At 40.4% G+C, this 11,263-nt stretch overlaps 1 protein-coding gene across 3 annotated transcripts; it reads left to right on the top strand.

The window, feature by feature from the left end:
* The first annotated feature begins 6,085 nt into the window (after window positions 1-6,085).
* LOC118503372 (wolframin) lies at window positions 6,086-10,106 on the top strand. Of its 3 annotated transcripts, none has more exons than XM_036036566.1 (4): window positions 6,086-6,222; window positions 6,334-6,475; window positions 6,591-8,805; window positions 8,881-10,106. In XM_036036566.1, exons 2-4 carry the CDS (start codon window positions 6,394-6,396, stop codon window positions 9,341-9,343), a joined length of 2,760 nt encoding a protein of 919 aa, XP_035892459.1. In that variant the 5' UTR covers window positions 6,086-6,222; window positions 6,334-6,393; the 3' UTR covers window positions 9,344-10,106. The 3 variants fall into 3 exon arrangements, with proteins under 3 accessions (XP_035892459.1, XP_035892462.1, XP_035892461.1); XM_036036569.1 differs by having other exon boundaries at window positions 6,114-6,226; window positions 8,881-9,662; XM_036036568.1 differs by lacking the exon at window positions 6,086-6,222 and having other exon boundaries at window positions 6,234-6,475; window positions 8,881-9,662.
* Window positions 10,107-11,263: the final 1,157 nt, after the last annotated feature.

Here is an 11,263-nt window from a genome sequence, read left to right on the forward strand (position 1 = left end):
GTTTGCTTTGCTTCTCTATGTACCACGTTACCAGACGAGATACTGGGGAACTTTTTTTTGCATTCTATACATGATTCTCAGGGCAAGAACGAGTGTCCTGAATACAGCAGAAACATTGATATTCTTCCTGTCTATGTATTTGAGACTTTTCTGTATTGTCTCTTATTTTTTGAGAAATGCATTCAACCCTCTCCATTAGTATATACAAATGCTAGTTATAATTACTTGGACGCAGAAAGGCAATGGAGTGGTTAATACTACCATGCAAATACCAAAAACCCTCTAGTTCATTATTATTTCGGCATTCGGCCAGGTTGTAGTATCCATCTCTAAATATTTAAATATTATTTACATGAACTGGTAAGCGGTTGAATACATGGTTTCAACATTGAACATATGCCTTGAAAATGCAATATAACGTATATTTCGGAACAAAGAAGTATGTTGATGTAAGTTATGCTTCGTTCAAATGTCAACTGTTTATTTACTGACTGGTTTTTCACAGAATCATTCACAAAATGTCGTACCATGCACGCGAAGCTTGTCTTTACGGGTTGTTGTAATTATAAATATTGAATTCTATCCTGATTTAGTTATTCTTAATATAAATTAATTTTTAAATAGAGCTCATGTCTACGATACGTTTCATCTGACTAATCAAACTAAACAAGCATCTGTTTTTGGGAATAAAACAAAAGCTTGATGTTTTAGCTAAATGTGATAGTGACGTATCGTGCTTTTTTGGCATGCTATTATTTTTGTGTTTGTGCACTGGTACTTATTTCTTTTATTTCACTTAAAACACAATTAAAACGAACATTAAAACAAACGTAAAATACGAGGCCGCGCGCGAGCCACGTCTGTCCCGGAACCGTGATGAGCAGAGAGTCCCCCAGGATCCGCATGATCCTTACTCACGAACTTCTACGCTCTTAAAGCGCATCCCCGATCGTTGCTAGAGCGAGACAGCCATATCCGCTACACATCGGATGCTGTCAGTTCCCAGACGGCATAGAGCGCACGGTTAGGCTACGTTCTAATCAGGATGCAACAATTATGCTATTGGTGCGGTCCGGGGGTGTGCAAGACTGACTATCATCCAGTTACCGGTAAAACAAATCATAGAAAGCTATAGAAGGCCAAATAGACGAGTTAGAAATTGTGAATTTGGGTTTAAGTTTTTACGATCGACGATTTTGTTTTCATTTTTTTTAATTTATAATATTACATTCTATTTATTCAATATTCATTCCAGTTTTTTTATAAGGCCTTCCTTATATATTTTCAAAATTGGATTTGGCATGGAAGATGCTCAAAAAGTTGGAAAAATATGGAATAATTTGTTAAATTATCTTATCAATATACTTCGGGGGAGAGCCGCGGAGAAATCTAAGAATAATGTCTTAAGAGGTGTTGTAAGAAACGTGTGCACTGCTGGATTGTTCTTTTTTGAGGGATCTTTATTCATATTCTAGACCCATAGCATGCATTCCATTAATTCATTCGATCGTGACCGCCTTCGGGAATGGCATGCGGGTTGCCTATAAGGCGCAAATAATCGGTTTACATGAATAGCTCAAATCAAGATTCTATTGTGAAAATAACACAATACACTTTTATAGTCTTCTTCTTTGGCACTACAACCTCGAGAGGTCTCGGCCTACCATTTCTGGCTTTCTGTGACTTAATTTTACCCGTAGAAAAGGTAGTCAGCCTTACGTACGGGAGACTTTTATAGAAATACTTAAAAATAATTTACTGATTAAAATAGAGCAAAATAATCAGTCAATCAAAGCGAGCTAGGCACTTCACTCTTTCAATATTTGAGTCTTTTCTAGAAGTAAAATAAAAAACCCTTAAGCTCGTGTAAGTTAGTTGTGTTTTAAAAGCTGTTAATTTTGATGAATTCCTGAAACTTTATTGCTGTATTATACTTTACTTTCTATAGGTTTAGCTTTCTGAAAATAGTTTTTGCTCTTATATGGTAGGTTTCCGATTCCGAAAGGTACTCGTGGAAATCTATATTTTTAAAATGTCAAATGATCTCTACGCTTATGTATTCATCCAAAAAAAATCTTTGGTATCCATCAATTTTATTTTTGATACATTTTAATAGTGCAAAAAAGGAATAATTAAACTGTGTGTAGAATTGTGACGTAAGTATAACAGGTGTATTTAAAAATAAAATGTTTTATGATTTTTCAAAACTTTTTATTGATTTATTTTAGAACAAACAAGTGTTAGTATAACTCTGGTGAGGCCATATCTGAACCACTTATCTGTCCCTTGTAAATAATATTTACATGTTTGGAGATGGATACTACAACCGAAATAATAACCTAACACATAATTGTGTATTTGCATGGTAATTTAACCACCCCATTGTCTTTCTCATCTCAAGCGTGTATAACTTATATTTGTACACAGACAAATAAATAAAAGCTTCTCATGCATAAAAAAATAAATAATAGCTTATGAAGATGGTTGAAAGCGTTTCTCAAAAAAAAAAAAAATGAGACAAATTCAAAACTGGTGCACACAGATATGCTTGATGAATATCAACTTTTCTGCTGCATTCACGAAATTTTTGTCTCCTTGATGTCCTGAAGTACATGATTACCAAATGAAAAAAATGCATTTTAATTTTTCAAAATTGTATCGATTCAACTTAAATTGTTAGTAAAATAAATATTTCAAATAACCTTACGTGTGTGTTTTATTTATTTATTTTTTTCATTTGATTGTAATATAGTCTTCAATAGCGGAGCATAAGGTAGCACAGTATGATCCGACTTATAGATCACCTATCAGCATAAAAACTACTATAAATCTTATTCTCATACCTACCATATACGCAGGAAAATTTAAATTCAAATCGGTACAATGGTTTTGGCAAATTGTAGCAATAAACAATGCGAGAGTATTGATTTTGAATTAAATTTATTGTTTCTTTAAAAAGATTTACATTTTATAGAGACTCATTTAAAAAATTCGTCTCATAGCCATAATGAATTGCAACCAAGCTATACCCAAGAATTAAGAATAACAGAGCTACAACACACCTAGCAGTAAATGTTTGAAAAAGTAGAATTTGTTAATGAATATCTTTCACATCACCCGGAAGCGCCTTTTGCCGCAAGAAGAAAAGGTTGGATTAGCCATTAACATTTAGTATGAAAATACTTTCAGAAAATTCTCAGTAAACACGTGGCTGAATGATACGGGACGAATAAACACGACTGAGAAGGCTTTGGATAAAATTTTTTCAGGACATTTCATATGTTAGAAACATCAGACCATTCGCATTCCACTTTTTGGAGCGTATATATGTGTTGATTTGGTTTCGCAAAAATGGAACAAAAATTACTTGGAATAGTTTTTCTTTTGCTTTAAACATTTGTGACACGAAATGTTTCATAAAATGTAAATGATTTAGTTATTCAGGCCGATGTTTCATGCTTTAGTAAAAATTTATAACTTGGTATTTGGTCGGACACAACTGGCGTCACTTTCGGCTGTACATCCCATTGGTGGGATGGGATGATGGTGAGAGCGTTGATGTAACTTAGGAACAGCATGAGCCCTGTATTGTGATTCGGTATCCAAATCAGGATTAATTAATTAATAAAGAAATTGTATCTGTAAAATGAAAATTAAACAAACATCGGGTTTGACATAATTAACCTCTGCTATATTATGAAACCATGAGTTGCCAGTGAAGTATTGCTAATTTTATTTTTACTAGATATGATTAACGTTTTGTAGCAATACGGCCAGGCCGTTCTACATGAATTAAAATAACAAGTTTTGTTATTTAAATATCTTACAATTTATTTTACAAAACAGGTGCTGTTCTTGACACTATGAACAACAGTTGGCATATATATGTATTACATCCACGCATTGGAATAATGTTAATGTATTGAGCACTCGAGTAGTTTTTTGTGCAATAAACCAAAAAAAAGCATTGAATGATTTAACATACTGCCGGAATTTTATAGAAGCCGGCACGTGTAGCAAGATCCTTAAACGAGCAGATTGGGAATAAATGCTAGTGAGGTTCGAAAAATAAAAGAAATACAGCAGGGATCATTTATGCGCTTCTATTTAATGTTACACGTTCAATAGTTGAATAAGAAGTTCAATTGTTTGCTTCTTTTTTAAACAAGCAACCATTACCATAAACCGTGGTAAATAGATAGACTTTCAATTTAAATCGAGGACTAGAAAAACCAAAGTTCAATTCAATAGACCAATCCAAAGTTTCATTTCAGTTTGCTAACACTTTTGTGTTCGAATAAAACCTTATTTTATCATTTCATTTCATTATAGAGTCTCAACAGTTTTCATGACTACACTGCATTGGTGGATATTGAAAAAATCTGATAAACGTATGAAGTGGCATCGTTTGTCTTTATTCCAAGAGGTGGTGCCTAGGTACGGAAGTTGGTTACTAGATCAGGAAGGTGAGCATGAAAAAATATTTTTGAATGTTCAGAAACGACTTCTATATTCAATTTTTGATAAAAATTTTACTTTTTCTTCAGATGGATGGAAAGAAATGATTACGAGTCTGATGTATAAAGACAGGCTGTCCGTCTTATTCAACTATGAGCTACTGTTCAGCAAGCACAAGGTCCACTGTTAGGCGCTAGTTGTTGAGACAGTAAGCTAGCCAGTCCGTTTAATTAACGTACGAACTGCTCAACGGTTCGAAATTCCAGTAGAATCAGAGACGAAGGCGCGAACCTTTTACCCTAACGCAGCCGGTACCTACCGCCATGTGTTAGACTGCGATCCTGTAATGTTAAAATAGAATGACCTGCCCAGCTTGCAAGGAAATCGATCAGCATGGTAGACGGCTTGTAAAGCAGGACAGATATATGAATATCGTACGTAATTTTCTGTATGATAGCCTTCCGCCGATCCTTTCCGGTGATTGCATAACGTTACATCCGTTAAAAAGTTAAAGAATACAACACACCCGGATCCACTAGAGCCTAATTACCAAAACGGTTTCGGATGTCTCACATTAAAAGATGTTTAAAACACGACCGCGTTAGGTGTACGATCACATCTTTTATTACTGATTAATCACATTTATCTCATTTTCATTTATCATTTATCAATCCGGGGACAAACATCCAACGGGATGCTGCTGCTTCCGGCGATGGAAAGAATTCGGTTGCACATTGTACCACCAGTACACCAGTATGAAACGCATACTGATAGAATTGCCGACTGTTAAGGCGCATCGTCATAGATGCTAGCGCTGGTTACGGTGCGGCCACTGTTGCTATAAACAGCCACCTCTGCATCCTCCGGTAACAAACATCCGACCGGAAGTTAAACCGGCCCGCAGCAAAGCAGCAAAGTGTCCACGCGCAGCCCAAACACGTTTTTACTAAATTTATGCGACGTATCATTAACGTATCGTAGAATAAACCTGAAACAATTTAAAACAGCAACCAATATAGGCGCATAATTAGTGACAAATCTTAAAAAAGGTCGAGGAAAATAGACGATCACTTCCCTGCACAATAACAATCCAAATGCAAAATGGAAACAAACATCCCCCCTCCGATTGACAAAACACGATTCGCGTGTGCAATAGACCTGACCATTTTCGAACTGTCAAATCTTTGTTTGGGACTCTATTTTACCTTTTTACCGAGTTGTTTAGAGCAAATTGACATTTCTCGACCTGACATAACAGTTCCGAGGTGATCAAGGGGAAGGGTATTGAGAAGAGTGATGGCAGCGTCGGAGGAGGCGCCGGTGGTGGTATCGCTTGAGATTTTTTGACGAAAAATGCAACCAAATATCGTCAATCTTCTGTGGAACAACATTTGATATGCGAAGATGACCCATAAATTAGCGAAATTGCTCAAGGGATTGAGAATCGAGGCTGTTTGTTCATGTTTGTTGCCCATACCATATGTTTTTGTAAACAAACTCTGACATAACTCGACTAAAATGTCGCCCTGTCAAATCGATAAAAATCCACCTTCTAAATACATACACCTTGCTGTAGCCTGTCTTGACCGAACTATGGGCAGCATAGGCCGGGAAAACATATTTTGACCACAAATCATGGAGCGAATAAAAAAACGACAACAAATCTGACAAACAGTCAAATTGATCGCATACGCACACAAGCTCACATCATAATAGAAGCTAAAAACAACAATACAACGGTGGAATATAAATAACATTTTTGAGGTTTGTGAGTAAAACGCATCTAGTAGGCTGCGAAGCAAGCGCTGCAGTTGGTTCAATACAAAACAGTTTCCATAACCAACGTTACCACCTTTGCTCTCTATCCCTGCCCAGTTGTTACGGGTGTAAATTTCCGGTTCCTTTCGCTTCTGGCAGTGTAGAGAAGAAAAAACAATGGCCAGCTGGGCAAATCGGCCTCCCATTGAAAGCAACGGTGGTGGTCCATCATCGTCACGCAAGAAATGGAACCTCGAAGGTAAGTAAGATTGTACGGAGCCGAACCTTGATGATCTCACCCCATCGTCCGGCGTTTGTGTTCGGCCTTGAGATGTCACCCCAAAACTTGTTTGCACCTGGTCGCTATATTGCAGATAAAAAGTCACTGCGAAATCTAAAGTACCACTTCGCAGAAGACGGTTGTTCTGAAGTGCAATTCACACTGGCGAAACAGTTGCTGGAAGAAAATTCCGAAACGGACCCAGCACACAATCATGCCCAAGGCGTACACTGGTTGCTGCGCGCCGCCCAACAAGGACACGAAGCATCGATCGAGCTGTTACGCGAGTGTTACGAAAATGGGCGCGGGATAACGGAAGCGAACGAAGAGGACGTACGCACCATCTTGGCGATGAGTCCGGGCGAACGGTCAGCACGACGAGCTGCACAGGAACTGTTTGCAAGCCTCTCGAACGGGGAAGAATACGTCACGGCAGCTCAGCTCGAGAAGCGCATGAGGGAGATTTATAAAATGGACAAAAAGCGCAGCCGAACTCCTGCGGACGGTGCCGAGGCGGAGGGAAGCATGGAGCATAGCTTGGATGGTTGTCCAGCGGACGGGGGCAGGGTTCACGGCAACGGTTCACCCATCCTTAGCTCGAATGGTGGCGGCCATCGGTTACATCGGACCCCTACCGTGAACCACATTTCGGAAGCACATCTCCTAGCAGCCGCTGTCAATTACTCGAACGGACATCTCCCGGATGTGAGCGATGCGCTGATGCTATCGGTGCCGGATCCACACAGCTTGAATCACGTGCCGTGTTTCCATCGGCCGTTCTTCAACCCGTTCATGTTTTTCCAGCTGCTGTACCATCGGTTCGTTTCGCTGCTGTCCACGTTTCCCGGTACTAGCGCTAGCAGCTGGATGCAGCTGTGCCTTATCCTCGTCACCTACTGGTACTTTGCGAGCGACAATCTCGTTTCGTTCCTGCCCGTCGGTGGATACTACCTGAGCCTCGCCGTGATGGTACTGTGCAGTTTTCGGATGCTGAAATCGAAGCACGATTTCATCGACTTCCGGATGTGGTCCGGACTGTTTCTACGGTACGGCGACGAGCATCTGAACACGAACGATTCGGAAAATCAGTACCTACGCAACAACCTGAGGCCCTACTTTTATTTCTTCACGGCTTTCTTCATCAACATGGTGCTGCAGCCGAACATAAACGACCAGTGGCTACCGTTCTCCGAGATAACCGTGCTCGCCTTCACACTGACCTTTCTGACGATGTTCGCGTTTATTTACACCTCGGGCGATTCCTTCCCGGACTATCTGATACTGTTCTCGTTCGGGTTGAACGTGTTGGCCAAATACCCTTACGAAATGGATGACGTCGTGACGACTGGTTGGCGTTTTTTGGATCTAAAAGTTCCGGGCTTCTCCACGTTCGTAATCGGCAACGGGATTGAGTTTTGCTTAAACTGTCGCGCAATGCTTTACCTCATGATTCCGGGCTTCTTGATGTACATAGCCCGGCGCAACGACTGGCGAGGCATCTACCAGTATCTCATTCCCCACTGCGTGACACTCGCCTGGTTACAGATCTGCATCATTAGCTCACAATCGGCTACAATGTTCGGCTTGGTACGGGGCGCACTCGGACTATCCGGATTGCTTCTGTTCCTGCCGCTGTTCGGCATCGTGACGCTGCTCATTCCCGTGTTTGCCGTTATCGAATGGCTCTCGCTGACGGACTACACGGTGAGACTGTGGTCCTCGATTGCTGCTGCTGTGACGGCCGTTGCCATCTCTGGGTACATGGCCAGCTCCCGGCGAACGGAACGATACGTCACCTTCCTCCAGATTGCGATCTGTGTTATTGGAACCGTTTTCCTTACGCTGCCCCACATGATGTCCAACTTCGAAACGATTAGTGTGAATGAAAATCGGCTGTTTGAGTCGCCTGCGTCCGAATCGCTCGGAGATCACCCCGGCGAACAAACCGGTGGCAGTGGTTCACTACCAGCCAGTCTCAGCTGGGATATGTACTACAAGTTTTGTCACCAGCCCGCGTGGGATACGGAAAATAAGGTGAAAACGCAACTACGCTGCACAAACCTGGACGGCACGTTTGTCCGCTGGGAAGGAGTGGTGGTTGATATGGCCATCTCCAGTCGACGAAACCTGCGTGCACAGCTGATCGAAGGATATTTGCCAAAGTTTCTGGTTGATCGGATCAACTGCTTCTACGGTGAACCCATCGAGCCCGACTGTGGCAACCTGAACGGATCGGTTGAGGGTGAATGCGAGAGTTTAAAACATTTCATGCAACGGCAGCGCACGTGTCATCTCAACAAATGGAATACGTGAGTACAGAATCGTTTATCGGAGGTTTTCACCGAGTGGTGCCATTTAGCTAATGGGGTTTCTATCGCTTACAGCTACGAATATGAGCTAAAGGTACGAATGTCGAACGGTCTCTTAACGAAACCGGTCGAAGTCATACTGAGAGCCCAACACGCCTTCGGTAACTTTACCCAAAGCCTCAACTATTCCGATCGTATTTGGTTCGTGGGTGTGCTGCGCGATTCAGCCCCAGCTGGTCACGATCCTGCCGGCACCAACGATCAAACAGGACCCTGGGATACAGTAAGTACTGGTTTTAACCTAAACCTTATGGGCGGACCGGCTACCAGTAGCTTCGGAGTGCACAGCATGCGGCTGGGGCGCAAAAATCCGTTGATTGAGTTGCATTCCATCGGCTGCAGGCAGTGCCGAAATCCGAACCTGTCGCCCGTCCATCTCAACGAGGGCCTGAAGGTGAATGGACGGATGCGAGATCTGCTGCGCGGTGTAAAGTATCTGCTAAACGTAATATTCAACCCGCTGGTAATCTTCAAGTAGCTTCTTCCCGGGTACTCTCGGTCGGACGCACGGTTTTGTAATCGATGCTGGTCAAACTCTGTCTTGCTCGCTAGTCGTCTGTTGGTTTTGGACTGTTGATTTGTGCATGTTATTTGCATCATCAGTGCTTGAAACTCTCTTTTCGGTTGAGAATGAAGGCAAACGATGAGGATGACTGTATGTTTCTTTCCTTCACGTTTACAGAGAGCTATTTTTACGTTATTAATATTAAAAATGTATTGCCTTTTCCTTTGAATTAACATTACAAACTTAAAGAATGATAATAAACCATGTACGAGCTGTTGAACTGATTGACGTACCTTAAACGATAAGCAGTTTATTGTAGAGAAATAATGTTACATCCAGTGTGTCTATGATCTATCTTTCTCTTTGTTAGCTATAATATGTGTGCACTCTGATTATAAAGCTTTACGTTGAACAAAACTTTGGCTAAATTTGACTTTCTTTTACCTTTACTTAGCCGTACCTTTATAAACGATTTCGATGAGATTTATATAACAATCCAGCTCAAATTAAGACTAACTAAACTTTTTATCATTTTTGATATAATTTCTTTAGCTAGCTGTATCTACTAAATAGTATTATAATCTCTGGACCTTTGCTCTGCCAAACCGTTATCAAATCTAATTATCTAGCTGCAGGTAAATAGAAGTAAATGATACTCATATTTGGCTGCATAAAACCGTCGGAATTGAACTCTTCTGCTAAGGGCAAGAATCTGTTCCGATTTCGCAAAATTTCATCACTTTGCATAATTGTTTCTTATAAAAATCAGAAAAAAATCATTTACTGCACTCTAGAGAAAGAGAAAGAGAAAGATAGATAGAGAGAGAGAGAGAGAGAGAGAGAGAGAGAGAGAGAGAGAGTTTGCGTCATGGCTTAGCTTGCTAATTATAAAACTCTTGCACCTTGATTCCGCGATCGTGATCATCCTGAAAAAGATAAGAATTTCATTAAACTCGATCGATCAAATTATTCGTATATAGACATATCATTTTTCCTCTATAATTCAACCAAAATCGATCTTTTCACCTTTAACGTCGATCGGTATTGATCGCAGCACGAGTAACACATCCTGCAGATTCACCGTACAGCGTACAATTGGCCGTTGATCGGTTTGAGCAATGAAAACCATTCCATCAGCTTCTTAAAAATGAAAGAAAAACACACGCGAACACGTCATTCGGGGGTACCAAAGTGAGAAGAGTGTTTTGGATGGATTCAATTTTTCCTATTTCAGGAATACGGGTTATCCAAGAGGAACACACACAGTCCGGTTTGGCGTTGAAAGATATATTTGAGTACGGTACCATTTTTAAATCGGGAAGGATATGGGTGGGTTGAAATTCTATTTACTTTGAACGCGGATCTGGTACTGTACTGGTCTGTATTTATTTGGACATAAATGGCATTCTTTAAAGCTTTCGTCCGATGATGCAATCACATCTTCGTAGTAAGCGTTGGACTAACCGGTGGCAAGGTGTATATCAATGATCAATGATCAATCAAATATCTGATCAATGATACAGGGCTTTAATACAACAGGATCTCAACCAACGACATCCTTGTTCCAAGTGCAATGATAACATTTCTTGTATACGTGGTACATCAAAAGATATCCATAGTTTCAAAGTATTTTACAAAAAGTGGACAGCTTGGTATACATTTTAAAGATTTAAACGATAATGTAGTATGTGTTTTAACATATATCACTTTACTGCATAAAATTTTGTTATAGTTGCAGAAATTGGTTAAGTTAAAAGTTCTGATTTTTGGGATGCTTCATCAAACGACAAAGATCTACTTCAGATCTACATTCCCTCCAAGTCAATGGCCTGTTTAACAGATGACGGAGTGCCTCGTTGTTTGGGAGGCATCGCCGTCCAATGGGCCTAATCG

Source organism: Anopheles stephensi, chromosome 2, assembly GCF_013141755.1.
Source record: "Anopheles stephensi strain Indian chromosome 2, UCI_ANSTEP_V1.0, whole genome shotgun sequence".
NCBI lineage: Eukaryota > Metazoa > Arthropoda > Insecta > Diptera > Culicidae > Anopheles > Anopheles stephensi.